Source organism: Tripterygium wilfordii, chromosome 22 (genome assembly GCF_013401445.1).
Source record: "Tripterygium wilfordii isolate XIE 37 chromosome 22, ASM1340144v1, whole genome shotgun sequence".
In the NCBI taxonomy this organism is placed as follows: Eukaryota; Viridiplantae; Streptophyta; class Magnoliopsida; order Celastrales; family Celastraceae; genus Tripterygium; species Tripterygium wilfordii.
In genome coordinates, this window is record NC_052253.1 from 5855960 (window position 1) to 5880308 (window position 24349).

At 37.0% G+C, this 24349-nt stretch overlaps 4 protein-coding genes across 4 annotated transcripts; 1 reads left to right on the forward strand and 3 right to left on the reverse strand.

Annotated features, from left to right (window-relative positions):
• Positions 1-5564: 5564 nt before the first annotated feature.
• On the reverse strand, positions 5565-10024 carry LOC119991440 (xanthotoxin 5-hydroxylase CYP82C4-like). The gene is made up of 5 exons (XM_038837794.1): positions 9101-10024; positions 8318-8934; positions 6204-6343; positions 5838-6005; positions 5565-5737 (listed from the first exon to the last, which is right to left on the reverse strand). The coding sequence occupies exons 1-5, from the start codon at positions 10022-10024 to the stop codon at positions 5565-5567; spliced, it is 2022 nt and encodes a 673-aa protein (XP_038693722.1).
• A 1844-nt stretch (positions 10025-11868) lies between these two features.
• LOC119991441 (xanthotoxin 5-hydroxylase CYP82C4-like) lies at positions 11869-14026 on the reverse strand. The gene is made up of 2 exons (XM_038837795.1): positions 13073-14026; positions 11869-12611 (listed from the first exon to the last, which is right to left on the reverse strand). The coding sequence occupies exons 1-2, from the start codon at positions 14024-14026 to the stop codon at positions 11985-11987; spliced, it is 1581 nt and encodes a 526-aa protein (XP_038693723.1). The 3' UTR covers positions 11869-11984.
• Positions 14027-15701: 1675 nt separating this feature from the next.
• LOC119991443 (xanthotoxin 5-hydroxylase CYP82C4-like) lies at positions 15702-17543 on the reverse strand. Its single transcript, XM_038837796.1, has one exon. The coding sequence runs from the start codon at positions 17541-17543 to the stop codon at positions 15759-15761; it is 1785 nt and encodes a 594-aa protein (XP_038693724.1). The 3' UTR covers positions 15702-15758.
• A 2607-nt stretch (positions 17544-20150) lies between these two features.
• LOC119991970 (V-type proton ATPase subunit c2) lies at positions 20151-23774 on the forward strand. The gene is made up of 3 exons (XM_038838533.1): positions 20151-20369; positions 21048-21333; positions 23282-23774. The coding sequence occupies exons 1-3, from the start codon at positions 20291-20293 to the stop codon at positions 23412-23414; spliced, it is 498 nt and encodes a 165-aa protein (XP_038694461.1). The 5' UTR covers positions 20151-20290; the 3' UTR covers positions 23415-23774.
• Positions 23775-24349: the final 575 nt, after the last annotated feature.

The following is a 24349-nucleotide window of genomic DNA, read 5'->3' on the forward strand; positions in this document are numbered from 1 at the left end:
TGTTCAGCTTTTGTATAAACCAAGACAACAATATTCACACATTTTCTTTTCCACCATCATTGGTTCCTTTCACATTCTGTCCATTTTGGCCCTGGACATGCCTGGTAATTCATGAGTGCTCTAGACAGATTAGTCCTATCACTCTCATAGAAGCGGCCCCTTCACACTCATATAGGTGATTTCTTGTTAGAAGTATCCTGTCATACTTCAGTTGAATTTTCAACGTACAAGAATCATTAAAATCATAGATTATCCTGAACCCATGACAGGTATCACCATCTCATCATAGGAAAGAGTTAGGAATAAATTCCTTAGTGATTACTTTAAGTTCCCCCACAATTCAGTTGTCCCATTGAACCTAGATCTTGGGATCTCCAATAAGCTAGGTTGGGTTGCCAGTGTGGCAGAGCTTTAGGTTATGGACTTTAAACCCATTCCCCTCGATGAATTATATACTTGATCTCTAGTCAAGCCTTTTGTCAAAGGGTCAGCAATGTTGTCCTTTGATTTAACATAATCAATGGATATAATCCCATTTGACAAAAGCTGTCTTACGGTCTTATGTCAACGACGAATGTGTCGAGACTTGTTGTAATTTTAATTAACTCGCAAGCCCACGAATACAATTATAGCATAGGTATGCAATAGCGAGGTCGATCCCACGGAGATTTGTCAAGTAATTCCAATTTCTACTCAATTAGAATGTCTCGAGATAGTAAAAATAAATAAAACTAAATTATTTCTGAAAATTAAAGAGAAGTTGTGTGAATTTGAAAATCAAGAAAGTGCAAAAATATTAGAAAGATTCAGGGTGTTTTAAATCAAGAGAATGCAAACTAGGACTTTGATTTCACCATTGTAATCCTATTCTATGTCTTATTTGGTTAAGATTCAATTCTCGTTTCTAAGGTTCGTTCTTATCTAAAATATGAAACACCATTGATTGTGGTCAAGATCAACTATTCTTAATTTGTTATCTAGCCATTGATTGTGGTCAAGATTACAAACAAAAATGCATTGAGTGCAAGAAGAATATCAAGAACCGAGAGTGTCTATGCATGGATCGTGCTTCAACAACATCTCATTCATTCACAAGAGCTATATCAAGTTTACCCATTGATCGTGGTGTAATCTTGTCTCAAACATGTATCTAAATAATGGTGATCAGTCATTAAATCAACACATGATATATGAAGCACAATGAATAAAACTAGAAACTTGAATTGGCAACGAATTAATTAAGACATAGAATAGTCATGCTAGGCTACATCGAATCCCTAGTAAAAGAGTTTAGCCACACATAATATATGGAAACATCAACAATTCAAGAAGGAACAACATAGAACTTAAGAAAAAGAACACCCTTTACAAAGTAATCTTGGTGAAGAGGATTCCCCTTTTAAGAACCTTGTTGCTTTCTTCTCTCCTCGTGATGTTGCTCTCCAATATCCTCACCTTATGTGATTTTTGACTCTCTCCCTTCGGTCTTCCGTCTCTTGCTGTGTATGCTAGCCCCTTTTATATCATCCTTGGTTAGGTTAAAGTCATCCGTATGAAAGGAAACAATATAATCCTAGTGGAATTAGAATCCTTTAGTTTCCTCTTATATAAAGATTTCCTCCAGCTGAAATATGGTATCATAATAGTCAAAGATTCAATCAAATCATAAATTGATGCTCTATTAGTTTTCTTCAAAGGCTGGAAACGTTCTTGGGCTTTCAAGAAGTCTCAAACCAATATTGTTAAGTATGAGCCTGGATTCTTGATTTTCTGGCCTGCGCAGTTTGTATTCAAACTGTCATAACTTTGTCCACAAAACTCGGAATCACAAACTGTAAAATTCTTCAGAAACTAAACTTCCATATCTCTTCAACGGTATATGATACAAAACCAAGATCTTCTCAAAGGATTTATGGTGACCTTCACAAGTGGGCTGGATTGAACAGTGGCAGATTTTGCTGAAATTACCAAGACTCACATGTACATGTCCAATAACATTGTCAAAATTGCCATTGACATAATTCATCGTCTAGGATTCGATTAACTAAAATGCAAACAAAAATAACGTAAAACACCCAAGTTTAACTTGAAAACAAAGCAGTAGGTTAAGAAAGAGAGGTATAAAATCAATGTAATTTTGCAGTCATCAAGACTTACCGTTGTATATTTGATTTTGTGCCCTTCCTATTGCAGACTGACTGTCGCAGTGTATGCAAATAGCCGACACAGGTTTTGGCCACAAAGGAATATCCTCCAAAAAATTACGAAGCCAATCGGCTTCTTCTCCAGCTCAATCTAGTGCTATAAACTCAAATTCCATAGTAGATCTAGCTATACACATTTGTTTCAAGGATTTCCATGATATAGCTGCACCACCAAGTGTGAAGACGTATCCACTAGTGGATTTAGCATCTTCCGAATCTGAAATCCAATTCGCATCACTGTAACCTTCAATTGCAGGTGGATATCTTGTGTAAGTAGTCCATAATTAGTTGTGTACCTTAGATAATTAAGGACTCTAGCTATTGCTTTCCAGTGATCCTCTCCAGGATTACTAGTATACCGACTTAGCTTACTAATTGAGTAAGCAATGTCCGGACGAGTACAATTCATTAGGTACATTAGGCTATCAATGATCCGTGAGTACTCCAATTGAGATACACTAGGACCTTCATTCTTTTTGAGATGAAGATTCACGTCTACAGGCGTTCTCGCTGTGGTACTGTTATCTTTGTCAAATCTATTGAGCACCTTTTCAATGTAGTGTGACTGAGATAACGCGTAACCATCCATTGTTTTGGTAATCTTGATTCCAAGGATGACATCTGCAAGACCTAAGTCTTTCATGTCGAATTCGCTTGCTAGTAATTTCTTAATAGCTTTAACAATATTATTATCACGACCAATGATAATCATATCGTCCACATATAGGTAAATAATGACATAATCTGATGATGTGTTCTTCATATACACACATTTGTCACATTCATTAATGTGAAAGTCATTTGACATCATTACTTGGTCAAAATTTTCATGTCATTGTTTTGGAGCTTGTTTTAGTCCATATAGAGACTTCACAAGTTTGCATACCTTCTTCTCTTTTCCTGGAACCACAAACCCTTCGGGTTGCTCCATGTAGATTTCTTCATCTAAATCACCATTCAAGAATGCCGTCTTCACATCCATTTGATGGATTTCAAGATTGCGTAATGCCGCAAAGGCTATTAAAAGCCTTATAGACGTTATTCTTGAAACAGGGGAATAAGTATCAAAATAATCTACTCCCTTCGTTTGTTTGTAGCCTTTAACTACAAGTCGAGCCTTGTATTTATCAATTGATCCATCAGCCTTCATCTTTCTTTTAAAGACCCACTTCGAACCCAATGGTTTACTTCCAGGAGCTAAATCCACTAGTTCCCAGGTGTGGTTTTGAATGATGGACTCAATTTCACTGTCTATTGCCTCCTTCCATAATGGAGCTTCAGGGGTAGACATTACTTCCTTGAAGTTTTGAGGTTCCTTTTCTACCAAGAATGATAGAAAGTCAGGACCAAAAGAAGTAGAAGTCCTTGTTCTTTTACTTCGTCTTGGTTCTTCTTCAACATTTTGATGTGAAGTTCCTTCTTCCTCATTTTGAGTCACAAATTTATGAGTTCGTTTAAGGGTGCTCATTTCATGTGTACTTTTGTGAGGAAACACATTCTCAAAGCATGAAACATTTCTAGATTCAATAATCGTATTCTCACGTATTTCAAAATTTTGTGATTTATGAACTAGAAATCGATATGCACTACTGTTGTGAGCATATCCAATAAACACGCAGTCAATCGTTTTAGGTCCTATTTTGATCTTTTTCAGATAAGGAATTGCAACCTTTGCCAGACAGCCCCACACTTTTAAGAATTTGTAGGAAGGTGCTCGACCTTTCCACAATTCATATGGAGTTTTATCCATCTTCTTGTGAGGTATCTTATTCAGAATGTAATTTGCGGAAAGCAAAGCTTCCCCTCACAAATTCTAGGGTAAACCAGAACTTATTAACATTGCATTCATCATTTCCTTTAACGTTCTATTTTTTCGTTCAGCTATCCCATTTTGTTGGGGAGTGTACAACGCTGTAGTTTGATGAATGATTCCATTTTCGGCACACAATGATTGAAATGGTGACTCATATTCACCACCTCTATCACTTCTTAACATTTTGATTTTCTTGTTGAGTTGGTTCTCAACCTCAACTTTGTATTGCTTGAATGCTTCTATAGCTTTATCTTTGCTTCTTAGCAAAAATACATAACAATACCTTGTGCAATCGTCGATGAATGTAATGAAATATTTTTTTCCACCTCTTGTTTGCACAAATTTTAAATCACATATATTTGTGTGAATTAAATCCAAAGGTTCACAATTTCTTTCAATTGAGTGAAATGGTGCCTTTGCCAATTTAGCTTCTACACATGTTTCACATTTTTGATTCATGTCTAAGCTAAATTTAGGTATTAGGTTCATGTTAATTAATCGACGTAAAGTCCCATAATTAACATGTCCTAATCTGCCATGCCATACATTACACGACTCAAGCAAGTAAGTAGAAGATGCAATATTATTAGCACGATTCACCATCATACATTCATTTTGAACAGACCATCAACCAGATAACCCCTCCCCACATACATCCCATTCTTAATAAGAGTAAATTTTTCCGATTCAAAAACAAGTTTGAATCCTCTCTTGCTAAGCAGTGACCCTGACACTAAATTCTTGCTAATTTCAGGCACATGTAGCATGCCAAGGAGAGTCATCTCCTTTCCGGAGGTCATCTTCAGAACCACATCACCAACACCATCAACTCTGGCGGTAGCAGCATTTCCCATACAGATATCCTGATTCACTATGGGACGGTATGAGGAGAACATTTCCCTATTAGCACACACATGGCGAGTAGCTCCAGTATCCACCTTCCATTCTCTGGAATTTCCAGTTAGATTGCACTCAGAGATCATTACACAGAGGTTCATCTCTTTCAGATCCTGTTCAACTCCAGTAAGGTGTGCCTGTGCCTTCCTTTTCTGATCAGTTTTCTGGCCTTTCCTTGAGCGGCAATCCTTGGCTCGATGCCCCTCCTTGTCACACACAAAGCACTTGCCCTTGAACCTTTTAGAGTCATTCTTGTTGACTCCACCAAACTTCCTCTTAGAGGGCTTGCTTGTCTCCACCACATTGGCCTTTGCCTCCTGATGCTTGTACCTCTTCTTCTCATTGTTGCGATTGTCTTCCTCAATCCTTAACTTCAGAGTCAAGTCATCAAAGTTCATCTCCTTTGTCTTGTGCTTGAGATAACTCTTGAACTCTTTCCAGCTAGGTGGCAGCTTCTCAATAACCGCAGCCACTTGGAATGACTCACTCAACATCATCCCCTCAGCAAGGATCTCATTGATGATGACCTCTAACTCCTTTGTCTGAGTTACCACTTTTTTAGAATCCACCATCTAGTATTCCAGAAAATGTGCCACCACGAACTTCTTTGATCCAGCATCCTTTGTTTTATACTTTTTCTCTAAAGCCGCCTAGAGTGCTTTAGAAGTGGGAAAAGTACTGTACACACCGAACAGACTGTTGGTCAAACCATTGAGAATGGTGTTCTTGCACAGATAATTTGAATGCTTCCATGCATCCACTGCAGCTACAGCAGCAACATTCTGAGTGTTGACATCTGCGTCATCCAACTTAAGTGCATCCTCTTTGAGAAATTTGGCCAGATTCAAGGTGGTTAAGTAAAAGTGCATCTTTTGTTGTCACCTCTTGAAATCTGCCCCCACCAAACTTCTCAGGCTTCTCACCATGCGGGTTGACATGGAACGTTGTTGGAACAGCAACGGTGACTTGCTGAATGCCACCAGCAGCATTCCCACCATTCACTCCAGCGGAGTTCAGTGTTGGCACAACAAGAATGTTTCCTCCAACCACGTTGGCAGCCATGTTTTCTCCCACGTTAGTCATAGTGATAACTACAAAATTAATACACCAAAATTAGTAATAGTTTCAATTCGAGGAATGGGCCATAAACAACATAAACGGATTTAGTCTTAAGATTGTTGTGAAATAAGTGGGTGTTTATGGAACATTAAGAATTGAAACGTGTAACGATGAAATCAATATGAAGAAACAATGTTACCATATTACCGATCAATTGGATAATACATTACCAATGAGGAACAGAAAAAGAGATTGAATGTAAAAAGCCAAGCTCAGAGTAGTCTTTGTCTCCTTAAGACTGAATCGCCTCCCCACTGGTTTGCTTCGAGGAATATAGACGACAGTCTCCCAGGATAGAATGGCCACAGCTCTGCACGGAATGGAGCTTCACACTGGGCAACTTGCGGAAACAACAACGGCAGCTCTAACTCTCTCTAAGAACAAATGCAAATGCTTTGAAGGTGTGATTTGTGAATGGTATGGAGGCCTCTATTTATAGTGCTTGGGAGGTATCAAGGATTGGAAGCTAATCTACATAGATAATTCCAACATTTATTAAGAATAATCAAAATACAGATAATTAATTGAACAGATAAAATTTGATCTGTTTGTTCTACACAGATAAATTTTTAATATGTTATTTGTTTATCTGTTTGAGCCCCACTAGTTAGGCTGAGACAAGTTTTCGGGTTGGGCTGGAAGTTTGTTGGCCTATGGGCAAACAAGGAAAGACTTGCAATAGGCTGAAAGCCCACTACTCTGTAGTCCAAAAAAGAAAGGAAAGACCTAGATTGAGTCGGCCCATCACGCACACACACGCGCGAATTGAATCAGATCGGCTGGATGGACAGTGGTGGTGGCGTGTGGTCTTTTTTGCATAAAGTGCATTCTTTCCCTCCCACAAAAGCTTGGGTGCCCTTGGGCCCAAGCCATTAGTTCAACCCTCACTCCTATGAACTAGAGTTGGTTCATTTAATTTTTCAATATGGGACTTTTATTCTTCCTCAAACTTAGTCATGCCCAAATGGCTTGCTTTGAAATAACGTTTCATTCACTATATTCATGGCTTTGAACAAGTGAATACACATAATTATTCTCCACATGAAACTCGATAGATTCATGTTTAGTTCCAACATATCCAATAATTGGATCTCAATTCAATTCATGGTCAAAGACATGAATTTCCAACAAGGTCAACCAATGAGAATGCTTTTAAGCATACATATCTATTCCCAAAACTTGGGAGGATTGGTTGGTCCGATATTTCCGATCAACACTTTTGATCGGGTCTATATCCTCTTTGGAGAGCTCAAAGTAAAAAACTTGTAATTTTCTTTCAATCTCTCAAGCTTCGATGACGTGGGTGTTTCTTTGGATGCCTCTTCTGAGAACAATCTGGGTTGCGGTTCTACTGTATTTCTCAGCCAAACTCTTAAAAAGATTGATATGATGATGATAACGATTGATGACGTGCAAATGTTACCCGGTTGGTGACTTATTAGGATGGTTGAACTAGGCTCTTTGGATGCTGCTGGTGCTGAATGTTGTTTCTCTGCACAGTGAGCAAACGTAAGCTAAGAGGTCTCCCGATGTGTGTTTCTAAGGAAAGACGCTTTGACAGTGTCAAAATGAACAATTTCTTATGTCAGGAACAATGGTGATCTCAGGTCAAAGGACTACAAAACACCATTATCACTATGAAATTATTTATGACATCCATAACACGCTCCATGCAATGATTTCATGGAGGGTCGATCCAGTACATAAATTCTCCAATTCATGTACCTACGTGTTGACTTAATATCATAATTAATCAAACACAAATCAGCCTCTATGTATTATTGTCATCCCTATTTACAATAATACTTGGCTAAGGATATTTAAGAATATATATTATATTCTAGGGACATTATTACAATAATTCATACTACACAGATATAAATAATTGCAATAACAAAAATAACTTTTATTAATAAAAGATTCATGATAATATAATGTGCTAAAGAATCATCATATGATTGACTTTAGTGCACACTCTCCAACACCTCCTCCCCAACTCCTGCTTCATTATAAATCTTACCATGGAAAATACTATAAACCTAGTATTGAGGCAGTATCTTCTAAAACTAACATGGAAAGCTATCTTTGAGGAGTTTGTGACACATAGTTTCAAACGAAAATGATAAAAATTCCAATAGTTGGTATTCAAATTATCTCAGTTACTGAGTTAGACGCACGAGATTCAAGTGAATTCGTGGATTCCACACAAACAACATTATTACAAGCACAAAATAGCAAAAACAGAGTAAACGATCATAACTTCAAAGTTGAAATTCAATCATACACATGGGCAGGAAGCCGCGGAGAAAGAAGTACATCAAGTTTGGTCTTTTTAAGGTTGATCATTAGCACAGAATCAGTCATGTCAATTGGTCCACCTGTGGCACTTACAATTTCAAAACAGTGCAACAATTTTGCAAGTGTGAGTTGCGTAACTTGAAGACCATAAGCCATTGCAGGGCATATTCTTCTTCCGGCACCAAACGGTATCAGTTCATAATTGTGTCCTCTGAAATCAAAATCCTTATGACTACTTGTCAGAAACCTTTCAGGTTGAAACGCATCTGGGTCGGGCCATGTAATCGGATCTCGATGTAGCTTTGAAAAATTGACTAATATGTCTATCCCAGCGGAGATATGGTAACCATTTATAGTACAATCTTGCGTTGCTTGATGTGGTGCAGAGACTGGACCAGGAGGATATAAACGCAGCGTTTCTTTAAGAATGGCTTGGAGGTACACCAGGTTTTGTAGATCTGAGTCTTGGACTAGCCTTTCCTTGCCAACATGAGTATCTAATTCTTGTTGCGCTTTCTGTAAAACATGTGGATTGTTGAGCAAAAGAGATAAAGCCCATGTCAATGTCAGAGTTGTAGCATCTCCTGCTCCAACTATAAGTGCCTGCAAATTAAATAAACCCATCAGAGAAATCTAAATCTGGCATTTTAACTACCATGGGTACGCATAATAACCCACAAATCACGTGTGTCAGGCAAACATGTGAAAATATAATGTACATGCTCGTTAAGAAAATACGACGAGAGAGAGAGAGAGGAGGATCGTGTACCAGGCATGTAGACTTGATGAAGGTATCAAGATCATAATCATTGAGAAGCTCTTTATCTTCATCAAGAATAGATAGTATTGCATAAATGAAGTCTTTCTTTCCTTTTCCCTCCCCTAACAACCTCTTATGCTTATGTTCTTCAACCCATCCTTGAAGAACTTGATCTAGATCCTCGGCCATCCTTTTCAAATCCCTTGAAATTTCTCTAGAATACCACCACCCCAAATACGGTAATAAATCCACCACCAAAGAATTAGTAGCCAACTCGACAAAACGATGGAGCGCCTCGACAAAACGCTTGTTCTTCTCCTTCTCCTCCTCCAATAAATCCCCCGAACAGTACGACTTCCCCGCTAACATCCTGAAAATCACACTCATGTTAATGTCTTCAAACCATCTCTTCATCTCCACCACCACATTCTTATCATCATATACCCTATTTCTATTATATATCTCCTTCACGAACGCATTCAATATGGATTCTCCCACAGGTTTGAATATCTCGAGCTTTTGATTCGAGAGAAGCTCGAGCGTCATGATCTTGCGCGCGTTACGCCAATGATGGCTACAAGGCGCAAGTAAAATAAGAGCATGGTTGTACCCCATGATCTTGGAGGCTAGAGATTTAGAGCGGCCGTCGAGGATTTTGTCATTTGTAGTGAAGCACTCTTTGGCAATCTCCGAATTATTCACAATGACAAAACGTCCAACCCCCAATTTGATGGTGAAAATTGGACCGTATTTGTTTGCCATTTCTCCTAATGTTATGTGGAATGCCTTTTTTAGTGAAGGCCTAAAGAGGTGGAGGTGTCCGATCAAAGGCAATGCACCGGGAACTTGTGGAATCTTTGGCTTGCTTGATATTGAAAAGAGATACTTGATAAGCAATGTAAAGGCTAAAGTGGTAAGAATTGTGATGATCATTGTGGTTTTCTTAATTGTGCTTGCTGTTGAAGGCTTTGGTGCTGCTTATATATACATATATATATGACGTGTCATGTATTAATTGTTTAAGTTGTCATTTGCATAATCGATCCACTAAGCAACTAGTTAGTTGTGCATTTATAATAGGCATATGAGTTAAATTTATAGACGGAAGTCTTCTTTAGTTTCTCAATAATGAAGTAAGATTAAGCTCATCAATTTATTATTTTAAATCGAAACAAATTGATAGAATCCCATTTTTTATGTCCCATATCGCTCCGGCTAAGTTGTGATTTGTGTAATCGGTCAACTAAGTAGCTAGCTAGCTGTATACATGTAATTTCATTATAATACAATGTTGGCCTGAATGATTAATGTCAAATGGGAATTAAATAGAATATAATACGATTCAGAAAATTACTCTTAACATATTCATATAATTTTTGGAGATTAAGTTGTCAATAATTAAGTTGCTTCAATCCCTCACCCCCACTTATTTTATTTTATTTTTTATTCTCTCCCAATAAGTAGAGATTCTTATTGTTCTTTAATATTCAGATTGAAATGTAAAATGTATCCTTGAGTGTTTCTTTTTTAATTAAAAACAAGTGGATGTGGATGTACGTCAACCAAACCACTATAATATTGATTTTGGTCTCTCTTTATTTCTCTTTATTTATTTATTTTTATTCTTTTATATTTCACATTTCTATTATGGTATCAAAGTGGTATTTGACGCAGTGCGGAAGCTAATAACACTCGAATTCGTTCATGACGAAATCTAGAAACTTAGAATCCACCAAGAACAATTGAGAGAATCTCAAGAATTTATTAGTAATATGCATAATAATGACTTACAAACGTTTGTGAGACTATTTATAGTCTAGAAAATAACAATCAAACCCTAATCGGACTCCTAATTAAACTAGAATTGAAAACACAATTAATTAAAACGTGCAGGAATTTAATTACCTATGTTAGACTACAAACGATACCTTTTTTGACATCCTTCCGAACCTCAACTGGGGCAAAACCCGAGTTGACTTTTAGGTGTTCAAAATCAGTCCTCTGAAACATATTATATTAAGGAAACACACGAACGGATCAAAAGTTACGGATGGTCAAAGTTGGAAAACTGAAACTTTAATTTAATTCAAAAACAAAAATTTCAATTCCGATTTCGATTTAGCTTCTTCCGAACACGTTCCAACTTCTTAAAGAATTCTTCCGCGGCCTGTTCTACATCAGTATTCCTGACAAGATCAATCAACAAACAGAAACAAACTAAACCTACATGACATGGTGCTTAAAGTCCTTATTTCTCTCACGTTTGGGCTTTGGAGATCTGCAAATCCTAGTCAACTGGCTCGGTTATCATGTTGTTACACTTACATGTGCATATTTAGTCCATAAAAGAAAAAATAATCCAAACAATTTGACTTTGATAAATGATACTTCATTAGGTTTAATTTTTTATATAGATTAAACATACATGGCCTCAATTATTACCGATATGATGGCATTTTTTGTGGGTCAAATAAAAATCAATAAATATATAAAATCACCCACCTTAGCTAGGACTATTATGTTAACGATATTTATTGAAATAACATACCGTTACCGACCCTTTAGTTATCGAAAAAAGGAATGCGGCGGTATACCTTAGATTCTTAGCTACTAGATAAAAGAGTTGAAATCTACAAGTACACATCACAATTTGACTTCAATGAAAATAACTAAAGATAATTAAAACCGCTAACTCTAAATGTGTAATTCATTTACAATTTGAGCAACTTAATTGGTTAATTTATTATCATCTAATCTTGCTTAAATTGAGTGATTAGAGTAGAAATATCATAACAATCTTGTCCATACTGACATGCTCCCAAAACAAACGACATTTACTACAATAACACAATAGCAAAAACAGAGAGACGTTAATAACTTCAAAGTTGAAATTTCAATCATACACATGGGCAGGAAGGCGAGGAGAAAGAAATACATCAAGTTTGGTCTCTTTAAGGTTGGTCAACAGCAAAGATTCAGTCATGTCAATTGGTCCATCCGTGGCGCTCACAATGTCAAAACAGTGCAACAATTTTGCAAGTGTGAGTTGCGTAATTTGAAGACCATAAGACATTCCAGGGCACATTCTTCTTCCAGCGCTAAACGGTATCAGTTCATAATTGTGTCCTCTGAAATCAAAATCCTTATGACTACTTGTCAGAAACCTTTCCGGTCGAAACGCATCTGGATCGGGCCATGTAATCGGATCTCGTTGTAGTTTCGAAATATTGAATATGATGTCTGTCCCAGCAGAGATATGGTAACCATTTATAGTACAATCTTGCGTTGCTCTATGTGGTGCAGCGACTGGACCTGGAGGATATAAACGCAGCGTTTCTTTAAGAATGGCTTGGAGGTATACCAGGTTTTGTAGATCTGAGTCTTGGATTTGCCTTTCCTTGCCAACATGAGTGTCTAATTCTTGTTGGGCTTTGCGTAACACATATGGGTTGTTGAGCAATAAAGATAAAGCCCATGTCAATGTCACAACTGTAGCATCTCCTGCCCCTACTACTATTGCCTGCAAAATATATAAAGCCATTAGAGAAAGCTAAATCTGGCATTTTATGTTAGGACTTTATCACACTTCGAATTGACATAATCCAATCGAATGACATACAAATAAAGTTCCAGTCCCTCTGACACAAACGACTGCATTTTCTAGACCTAAAAACCAATGGCAACAGCCTAAGAAGAACAAAGTTGTACGGGCATTAGGTACAAAGTGGACAATATTAGTTTGCAATGTTTGGACTAGATTTTCTAACATTCTAACTCATCCATAGACCATAAGAATAATATGATAAAAAAAATTGATCAAATGTAGGGAAAAAAATTTCGGCCACTAGCTCCCATTTGAATGTGCACTAGGTAAATCATGGGTCCAAGTAAACCCAAAAACCATGTGTCAGGCAAACATGTGAAAATTTCATGTACATGTTCGTTAAGAAACTACGACAAGAGAAAGAGAGGATTGTGTACCAGGCATGTAGACTTAATGATGGTATCAAAATCATAATCATTGAGAAGCTCTTTATCTTCATCAAGAATAGATAGCATTGCATAAATGAAGTCTTTCTCTCCTTTTTTCTTCCCTAACAACCTGCTATGCTTATGTTCTTCAACCCATCCTTGAAGAAGTTGATCTAGATCCTCGGCCGTCCTTTGCAAGTCCCTTATAATCCATATAGAATACAACCATCCTAAATACGGTACTGAATCCACCATCGAAGAATTAGAAGCCAACTCAAAAAAACGATGGAACGCCTCCACAAAACGCTCGTTCTTTTCCTTCTCCTCCTCCGATACATCACCCCAAGAGCCCGAACAGTACGACTTCCCCGCTAACATCCTAAAAATAACACTCATATTAATGTCTTCAAACCATCTCGTCATCTCCACCACCAAATTCTTATCATCACACACCCTACTTCGATCATGTATCTCCTTCACGAACGCGTTCACTATAGATTCTCCCACAGGTTTTAGTGTCTCAATCTTTTGATTCGAGAGAAGCTCGAGCGTCATGATCTTGCGCACGTTACGCCAGTGATCGCTACAAGGGGCAAGTATAATAAGAGCATGGTTGTACCCCATGATCTTGGAGGCTATAGAGTTAGAGCGGCCGCCGAGGATTTTGTCATTTGTAGTGAAGCACTCTTTGGCAATCTCCGATTTACTCACAATAACAAAACGTCTAACCCCCAATTTGATGGTGAAAATTGGACCGTATTTGTTTGACATGTCTCCTAATATTATGTGGAATGCCTTCTTCAATGAAGGCCTAAAGAGATGGATATGTCCAATCAAAGGCCATGCACCGGGAACTTGTGGAGGGGCATCTCTCTTAGTACTAATCCTTGGCTTGCTTGATATCGAAAAAAGATAGATGATAAGCAATGTAAAGGTCAAAGTAGTAACAATTGGGATGATCATTGTGGTTTGCTTAATTGTGCTTGCTGTTGAAGGCTTTGGTGCTGCTCAAGTTATATATATAAAACTAGATAATAATAAAGTGAAGTTACTGGATTATTGTACCTTAGGATCGATTAATATATACATCACGTTATTCGTGATATGTATAAATTAATTTGCCAAATTTGGACGTGTCATGTATTGATTGGTTAAGTTGTCATTTGCATAATCGGTCAACTATGTAACTAACTAGTTGTACATTTATAATGGACATATGAGTTAAACTTGTAGATGGAAGTCTTCTTTCGTTTCTCAACAGTGAAGTTAGACTAAGCTCATCAGTTCATTATTCTACATTAAAACAAATTAATAGAATCCCTTTTTTATATCCCACGCTCCGGCTAAGTTGTCATTTGCATAATCGGTCAACTAAGTATGGTTGTACACACGTAATTCCATTATAATACAATGTTGGCCGGAAATGATTAATGTCAAATGGGAATTAAATAGAATACAATACGATTCAGAAAATCACTCTCTACCATATTCATATAGTTTTTGGAGATTAAGTTGTTTCAATCCCTCACCCCCACTTATTTTATTTTATTTAAAAATAAAATAAGGTTGATGATGACGTAGAGAAGAAAATGTCTACTTTAAATATAAAGTAAGTGCACCAAACAAATCTTCGAAAATTACATTTATTGATTTCTTAGAGGAAATATATATATAAAGTACTGAACATGTTATATATGATTCTTAATATTTATCTTTATAATTGATTCTTTCGTTTTTATTTTTTTTTTATAATTAAGCAGCAGGTATATTCGAAACAAAGAAGAAGAAAACAGCAGAGCATCAAAATGGATGAATTGAGGGAGCATCAAAATGGATGAATTGAGGCAAAAAACAGGAAGAACAAGGAATAGAGGTTGGTACGTAGTGGTACAATACCTTGACATTCCTTCAATTCTTCCATATGCAAGAGAAAGAATTGTAAAAACTCACATTTGGTCTGTTAGGATTTATTTTTAACCTCGCTACTCGATCGGATCCTCGAATAATTCTCACCAAATATATGATCTATATGGTACAATTGAATAACAACTATTAACACATATGTAATATAGAATTCATTAATTAATTAATAAAAGGTCAAGTAGATCTATACACCCACATGATAATCTAGAAACTAAAAAAGCATTGTCTTTACCAGTGTTATTTTGAAACAAAAATAATTTATTAATTTAACTTCTTTATTTGAATAGAAAAGATCTAATGGCTTAGCTGGTAATAGCCTTGGCCTTTCAAGGAGAGATCATGGGTGTGTATTCATAGTCCAATCGGTTCATGCGAACAGGATGGTTCAAAAAAACGACTGTTTTGAAGTTCACTGGTTCTTTGATGTTGACCAGACTGAATACAATGCCAGTCACCAATTGGATCGATCGGTGAAGGACAAAACATGTACTTTAACATAGTTGAGAGACGAAATTTGGAAGAAAAAAAAATTAAGGACGAAAATGAAACTGCGTGTATAATTGAGGGACGAAAAATTATATTTAACCAATAACAAAAGTAGAAAACCTGCCCAAAAACTTTTTACGAAGGATTTTATAATTTCTAACGCACACAAGATGTTTGTCTATACAAAACAATCTTGCCCATACTGGCATGCACCCAAAACACACAATATTATTACAAGCACACAATAGCAAAGACAGAGTAACCATGATAATTTCAAAGTTGAAATTCAATCATACACATGGGCAGGAAGGCGAGGAGAAAGAAGTACATCAAGTTTGGTCTCTTTAAGGTTGGTCAACAGCAAAGACTCAGTCATGTCAATTGGTCCATCCTTAGCGTTCTCAATGTCAAAACAGTGCAACAATTTAGCAAGTGTGAGTTGCGTAGCTTGAAGACCATAAGAGATTCCAGGGCACATTCTTCTCCCGGCACTAAACGGTATCAATTCATAATTGTGTCCTCTGAAATCAAAATCCTTATGAATACTCGTCAGAAACCTTTCGGGTCGATAGGCATTTGGATCGGGCCATGTAATCGGATCTCGATGTAGCTTCGAAAGATTGACCAAGACGTCCGTCCCAGCAGAGACATAGTAACCACTTATAGTACAATCTTGCATTGCTTGATGCGGTGCACCGACTGGACCTGGAGGATATAAACGCAGCGTTTCTTTAAGAATGGCTTGGAGGTACACCAGGTTTTGTAGATCTGAATCTTGGACTTGCCTTTCCTTGCCAACATGAGTGTCTAATTCTTGTTGGGCTTTGTGTAAAACATGTGGATTATTGAGCAATAAAGATAAAGCCCATGTCAATGTCAGAACATTGGCATCTGCTGCTCCAATTATAATTGCCTGCAAAATAAACCCATCAGCGAAAGCTAAATCGGGCATTTGAATGCGCACTAGGTAAATCATGGGTGCACGTAATAACTCACAAATCATGTGTGTCAGAAAAGGAAAGCATATGGAAATTTCATGTACATACTCGGTAAGAATTGAACCCACAATTTTAAGAGAGGAAAAACTACAACAAGAGAGAGAAAGAGGATCGTGTACCAGGCATGTAGACTTAATGATGGTATCAAGATCATAATCATTGAGAAGCTCTTTATCTTCATCAAGAATAGATAGCATTGCATAAATGAAGTCTTCCTTTCCTTTTCCCTCCCCTAACAACCTCTTATGCTTATGTTCTTCAACCCATCCTTGAAGAAGTTGATCTAGATCCTCGGCCGTCCCCTTCAAGTCCATTATAATCCATCTAGAATACAACCACCCCAAATACGGTATTGAATCCACCATCGAAGAACTAGAAGCCAACTCAAAAAAACGATGGAACGCCTCCACAAAACGCTCGTTCTTCTCCTTCTCCTCCTCCGATACATCCCCCCAAGGGCCTGAACAATAAGACTTCCCCGCTAACATCCTAAAAATAACACTCATGTTAATGTCTTCAAACCATCTCGTCATCTCCACCACCACATTCTTATCATCACACACCCTATTTCGATCATATATATCCTTCACGAACGTGTTCAATATAGATTCTCCCACAGGTTTGAGTATCTCGAGCTTTTGATTCGAGAGAAGCTCGAGTGTCATGATCTTGCGCATGTTACGCCAAAGATCGCTACAAGGTCTAGCTATCATAAGAGCATGGTTGTACCCCATGATCTTGGAGGATAGAGTTTTTGAACGGCCACCGAGGATTTTGTCATTTGTAGTAAAGCACTCTTTAGCAATCTCTGAATTACTCACAACGACAAAACGTTTAACCCCCAAATTGATCGCGAAAATTGGGCCATATTTGTTTGCCATGTCTCCTAATATTATGTGGAATGCCTTCTTCAATGAAGGCCTAAAGAGATGGAGATGTCCAATCAAAGGCCATGCACCGGGAACTTGTGGAGGGGCATCTCTCTTAGTACTAATCCTTGGCTTGCTTGATATTGAAAAAAGAAAGATGATAAGCAATGCGAAGGCCAAAGTAGTAACAATTGGCATGATCATTGTGGTTTGCTTAATTGTGCTTGCTGTTGAAGGCTTTGGTGCTGCTCAAGTTATATATATAAAACTAGATAATAATAAATTCAAGCTACCAAATTCTTGTACCTTAGGATCGATTAATATATATATCACGTTATTCGTGATATGTATAAATTAATTTGCCAAATTTGGACGTGTCATGTATTGATTGGTTAAGTTGTCACATGCATAATCAGTCAACTAAGTAACTAGTTAGTTGTACATTCATAATGGACATACGAGTTCTAGTTGTACATTTATAATGGATATACGAGTTAAATATGTAAATGAAAGTCTTCTTTTGTTTCTCAACAATAAAGTTAGACTAAGCTCGTCAGTTCATTATTGGGTTAATTATACTTTACAGCATCAAAAGATAGAGATTGTTACATTTTAGTCAGCCAAATAAATTTTGTTACAATGTCATCCTCCAATGTTTGAAAATGAGATAAAACACTCATTCGGGTATATTTCAAACAGTGCCGGTCAAAAATCTTATTTATGTGGCATTTAATCATTAAAATAATAATAAAAAAGTGACATGTCATAAAAAAAAATGAAGACTCACTTGGCAGCAATTTTGGGTCAATAAACCCTAGAAAATGCAGGTACCCCTTTCCTCTGAGTTTGGTAGACAATTCTATTCTCAAAAGCCACTAATCTAATAGTGGTTCTGTATTGGAGAAATGCAGTTTGGCTAAACAAAAGTTTGGGGTTCCACAAGGTGAGAGAGAGACCACGTCCAAAACTCAATGAAGAAATCAAATTTACCAAAACAAAGTTGCCACACCGGCTCAACCAAATTTACACAAATTGATTATCCCATCAGAGAGGAACCCAACATTGTCTCTGGAGGGACCCCAAACGAATGAGTCAAGATTTTGGGGATAGGATCTGGCCACAACCGACTCGAAACGAGAGCTTTTGAGTGATGCTGAGTCGGCGAGTTGGAGTTGCTCGGTTTGCCGTTGTAAATTTTATTTATTTAATAAATTTATATTTCAAAATTTATTTTATATTGCCACATAAACATGTGGCAATGTCGACGCCACGTAAGCAACCACATAAGCAAATATTGACCAATAATAGTTGACTATATGACACATCAGCCGAAAGCCTGACTGAAACTGTTCAAAATCTACCCGAGTAACTGAATTGTCTCATTTTGAAACATTGAATGACGACTTCGTAACAAAATTTCTTTGGGTGACTAAAATGTAACCATCCTTATCTTTCGGTGCTATAAAATATATTTAACCCATTCATTATTCTACATCAGAACAAATTGATAGTCCCTTTTTTATATCCCATGCTCCGGTTAAGTTGTCATTTGCATAATCGGTCAACTAAGTGTAATTCCATTATAATACAATGTTGGCCGGAATGATTAATGTCAAATGGGAATTAAATATAATATAATATAATACCATTCAGAAAATCACTCTATCATATTCATATAGTTTTTGGTGATTAAGTTGTTTCAATCCGTCACCCCCACTTATTTTATTTTATTTAAAAATAAAATAAGGTTGATGATGACGTGGAGAAAAAATGTCTACTTCAAATATAAAGTAAGTGCACCAAACAAATATTCGAAAATTACATTTATTGATTTCTTAAGAGGAAATATATAAAGTTCTGAACATGTGATATGTGCTTTAGGCTTCACTGTGGGCCTTGAGCCCATATTCCTTGCATGATTCCTCTCTTGAGTCTTGAGTTATCCACAAAGGCCCACAATTTGCAAAACCCAAAACTTTCCTTTCACCTTGACCTAGCACTTGAATGATTTTGGTCCATAACAAAGCTGTCGTGGCCGGGTTCCGGGTTTGGCCCAAAAAGGTGTTTTTGGACAATGGCAACCCTATTAACGGATCATCGGGTTTCTTGGGTCAAGTTCCAAGTGACTCAGTATCCTTAACAGGCCCAGCCCATTACCACAAGCCCACATTCCTATACATATTTATCTTCTTTTACTCTTTGCTTTTGTATTGAAACTACAAAACCTACGATCAAAAACTAACATATCAACCCAAGAACACCTCCTCATGTCATCAAATGCAACAAATTAAAGAATTGGAAATTTGGAGCACACGCACTAGTAGCCAAGCCACACAAATATAAGTAAAAAACATAGATTAAAGAAAAAAGAAATGAAACTCACTTCAAATCGAGCAGAGAAAAGCAAGAAAATAAGACAAAAATACCACATTAATCACATAAAATATATATTTTAAAATAAAACAATTTTCTTATCGGGACCCGATAACCCTAAAATCCAAAAAAAAAGCACCCGAGACCCGGACTTGTTAAGGCAAGATTGGGCCGGATCAGACCCGAACCTGTAAGAATTCTTTCGGGTCAGCCCGATAATCACTGGGTCACCAGGTCAGGCCGGGTTTCACCACCCGGTGGACACCCCTAGTTGTCAAGGACATCACTTGTCTATATTAAATGGGCCACATGTCCCTTGAGCTACATGTGATAAAATTGGAACGACTGAAATGGGCTGAATAAAAATATTAAAGCCCAATTACTTCGGCCCATATCTAATGGACAAAACAAACTATTAATGCTGAACCGATCCACTCCACTCCTTGCTCGTTACTCGTTTAGGAAAGGCCAGATAGAGATTATCAGAGAGATCAAAGAACTCTCTGGAACAACCAAAATTCACGAAGACACTTACTATCAGATCCAAACGACACAGCTCCAGATCTACTTGATCGACAATGGCCTCGACTTTCAGCGGCGACGAAACTGCACCCTTCTTCGGCTTCCTTGGAGCGGCTGCGGCCCTCGTTTTCTCCTGTAAATCAACCTCAACTCTCGTCAACTTTTGTTCTTCGATTCTGAGTTTCATCTTTCAATTCTTGTACACACTTCAATTTGATCTCGTTTTGTTATGCACTGATCGATGATAGTTATATGATCTAATTTTATCTGTGCGAAATATTTGATCTATGATCTTTGTACTTTAGAACTTTGATTTACATTAACTAGGATCCTGAAAGACGTCTAGTATTTAAGTAAGATTAGCATATATTTAGTTTGATTTGTTTATTTATTTCACTAAGTAATTTTATTTTTCTTAGTGAAGTCCGATTTTTATTAACTTTCCATATGAGTTTCGGAATTTTGATAACTATACGGATTTTGATCCAGATTTTGGAATTGACATGGAAGTTCTTTTTAATCTAGCTTTTGTTCTATTGTACTTGCTGATGTAGTTCCTGTATGATCACTTGGTTTTACAATCACTTTGAAACATATGTTTGTTTCATTTATGGTACCAGTCACTCAACTCTGATTTATATTGTTAAATGCGTCCTGGTTAACTTTTGATTGTATAATAATTATTGACATGTAAACAATAAAACAACCAGAGTCAAGAATAACATTAGATGAATTTGTTTCTTTTTTTTTTTTTGGTGACTAAGTGAGTGTTTAATGCTATTGTTATAAAGTTGGGGTTTCCTTGTGGGTTAGGTATGGGAGCCGCATACGGAACAGCTAAGAGTGGTGTTGGTGTTGCCTCAATGGGAGTGATGAGACCAGAGCTGGTGATGAAGTCAATTGTTCCTGTTGTTATGGCTGGTGTCTTGGGTATCTATGGCTTAATTATTGCTGTTATTATCAGTACCGGAATTAACCCCAAGGCCAAGTCATACTATCTTTTTGATGGATATGCACATCTCTCATCTGGTCTTGCTTGTGGGCTTGCTGGGCTCTCTGCTGGAATGGCAATTGGAATTGTTGGTGATGCAGGTGTCAGGTATAATGTTTATCTTCGTGCGTATGGATATATAATATGTTTGCTGGTGTTTATTGTGAATGCTATGTGATCAATATCTTTGAAGTGGTTAGGCAATACTCCTTCTTACATCATCTTTCTGATGGATCTGGCTTTTGATCATTTTTTAATTTATAGAATATCTTCAACATTTCTTATTGGGCCGGGGGGGGGGGGGGGGGATTTCGCCAGGCTTCATAGCCATTCTCTGGGGTTAGAAATGCACTTTTAAAAAAAGTGGTATAATCAAATTGCAATACAAAAAACTTTAAATGGAATAATTTTGTTTTCCTCTATCCCAACATAAGCTCCAATTAGGATTTGAAGTCTTAACCTGAAATGCTATGATAAGATGCAATGATTTTATGCACTATTAAGGCGCACCATTTGATTTCTTACTTTTCAATAGTCAAATACTAAGAGTAGATGTTGCCTTAATATGTTTCAATTGTAAAAGAAAGGGAAAATGGCCTAAGTCGTTTTTGCAGCTATGAAACTATGGCACACTTTGGCATTTGATGGGGGTGTATTGGGTTCCTTGCGGCAACCTGGTCTTAGAGGTTGAGGCTTGGCACTTTCTCGCATCCAACAAGGCTAAGCACGATTTTTTGCTCTCAATTCTTCAAATTACTTGTTGGTTAATCTGGAAAGAGCGCAATTCTAGGATATTTCAGGACGAAGAGTGCTCGATTGGGGTTTTTTTGGATTGCTGGCTCTCTGAACTCAAGCTTTGTCTGAGTGGTTCTTGTTCTAATATTTTTGCGAACCTTAATCCTTGATCTGTTTGTTCTGTGGGTTGCACCCCCTTGGTGCTGTTAATAAATTTTTTCTTTCAAAAAAAAAAACTAATAAAGTTAATAGCTACCAACGATGCATATTAGTATCAAGAGCAATAAGATAAGATGTCACGTTAACATGCTGATTTTTTTGATTCTATAGTAATAGTATCAGGTGAGAGTGTAGAATGGTAAAGGAGGATTAGTGTAGTTGACCCGTTTGGGTTAAAAGCTTTGATGATGACGATAATGATGATGGGATTTGACAATGCGAGGCCATTGTGAGGGTATGTTTGAAAATTATATGAGCATGATAAGCTTATCGCTAAGATATTTGGTCTTCTGCATATCCTAAATTGTGCTGATTTCTCATCAACTTTGTCCATGGTTTTCATGATTGATTTCAGCCATGTGATCGGGATGTTTATTGGTTTTCTTGGCACCTATCTCTGTATACAACATGGTGTCTTCCTGCAGGGGTTTTGATATCACGCAACATTATTTATTTGATAGCTTAGCTTTGCATTTGTTTTTTTGGATATTTGGCATGCTGATTAGGTTTCTCTAGTCCTCTTCTATTTGTTGAAAAAACTCTTGATGGCTTATTTAGTATTGTCCGTTGTTTTACAACTAATGAATGCACGGTACTGCAGAAACTTTGATGACTTTACTGATATGGTGTCTTTGCTCCTCTATTGGAAATTTATTTGCCTCAAGTAAATATGGTTTTAAACTGATGGCCATTCATTTCTTGATTAAGTCTCTTTTATTCTTTTAAGTGTTTGGTTTCACAATGTCTTTTTTTATTTTGCAAGAAATGCCAATGTATGTGCACATGGAGCGGTGTGTGAGACACTTGGATTTTTATCAATACGCAGATTTTCATAAAAAGTTAAATTGGATTTATCAGTTGGGGAGATTTAAGATTTTATATTTTGAATTCATCTCATATGCTGAGGATATAAGAATTATTTGTTAACTCTTCGATTAGAACCCAAGGCTGAAGCAAGTATGATGGTAACCATAAATTTTATTTATGGAGTGGAAGACCGACCTCATTTTTAATCCTTGTTTGGTAGATATTCCATCATAGTGATAATACTGTCTCTTCATAACGGTGAGATGATGGTTGGTTTGTCCTTTACTTTTTGCAGAGCTAATGCCCAGCAGCCAAAACTTTTTGTTGGAATGATCCTCATCCTCATCTTTGCTGAGGCATTGGCCCTCTACGGGCTTATTGTTGGAATCATCTTGTCCTCTAGAGCTGGCCAATCCAGGGCAGAATAAAAGGGAACTGTGGCACCTTGTATTCTTTAATTGCTTTTCCGTGTTACTCCAGGAAGATTTTTATTTATTCTCTCTCAGGTTGGCTGATGTTTGACAGCCCTTGCCGGGGTCTTAGAATTTAACTGTGTAACTGGCTTTGTCGGGGCATTACGATGGTTGTCTGTGCTATTAGTACAATTATTGAGTTTATCCGCGTAGTAAAAAGTTGTGAATCAGTTATTGAGTTTATCCGTGTAATAAAAAGTTGTGAATCTGTCCTTGTTTGGTCTTCTCCATCAATGTATTTTGCAGACTTAAAAAAAGTTCAAACGATGATAGGTATTTAAATTTCTGGAACCAGCATTTCTGGTCATTATTATTTATGGGACACTTTATTCAATTCCTTGCATCTAGTTTCTGTATTGGGCTGCCTCTAGATAATTTCGTTGGTTAAACTCGGATATGCTTAAGCATTATAGTCTTATAGATCATTTGGGTATTGGGTGGTGTTATTCCAGGTGAATTTCTGATTCTCTGTGTTGAATTTCGGGTTTGGTATAACATTTTGGTTGAGTATTTGATGCAAGTTTATCCTCCACAGTGGGAGGTCTATTAATTAACTTGCCAAAATCAAAAGAAAATATGCTTTGCAACCATGTGTTTCTAATTATGCTCATCATTTTTCAGTTAATTCGTTACTACTAAATTTTGCAGCTGGTTACTTACTTTGTCTTTTTTTGAAATATCATAGAGAAATATGTTGGCGGTTGGAATCGAATATTAGACACATATGCTTAACTCAATTGATTGTCAACGAAATCAACTCTCATTGGTGCTGGTTACTTAGTTTGATACTTCTATTATTTTTTTCACCTAATATGTTGAATGTGTGACAATTTTAGTAGGAAATTTCATTGTCATTTGATGAGTATATTGAGTTTTGAGTTATGGGTTCC

Bases quoted from the DNA above. Each gene is read 5' to 3' on its own strand.
- LOC119991440 (XM_038837794.1), bottom strand. From the start codon at position 10,024: ATGATCATCACAATTCTTACCACTTTAGCCTTTACATTGCTTATCAAG. The intron at 6,344-8,317 runs GTATGATTGAAT...CATTCCGTGCAG, and splicing joins CCGCGGCTTCCTGCCCATGT to AGCTGTGGCCATTCTATCCT. The intron at 6,006-6,203 runs GTAATGTATTAT...TTAATTTTGTAG, and splicing joins TCTTTTTCTGTTCCTCATTG to TTATCACTATGACTAACGTG.
- LOC119991970 (XM_038838533.1), top strand. From the start codon at position 20,291: ATGGCCTCGACTTTCAGCGGCGACGAAACTGCACCCTTCTTCGGCTTC. The intron at 20,370-21,047 runs GTAAATCAACCT...CTTGTGGGTTAG, and splicing joins TGCGGCCCTCGTTTTCTCCT to GTATGGGAGCCGCATACGGA. The intron at 21,334-23,281 runs GTATAATGTTTA...TACTTTTTGCAG, and splicing joins GTTGGTGATGCAGGTGTCAG to AGCTAATGCCCAGCAGCCAA.
- LOC119991443 (XM_038837796.1), bottom strand. From the start codon at position 17,543: ATGATCATGCCAATTGTTACTACTTTGGCCTTCGCATTGCTTATCATC.
- LOC119991441 (XM_038837795.1), bottom strand. From the start codon at position 14,026: ATGATCATCCCAATTGTTACTACTTTGACCTTTACATTGCTTATCATC. The intron at 12,612-13,072 runs GTACACAATCCT...TATATTTTGCAG, and splicing joins TCATTAAGTCTACATGCCTG to GCAATAGTAGTAGGGGCAGG.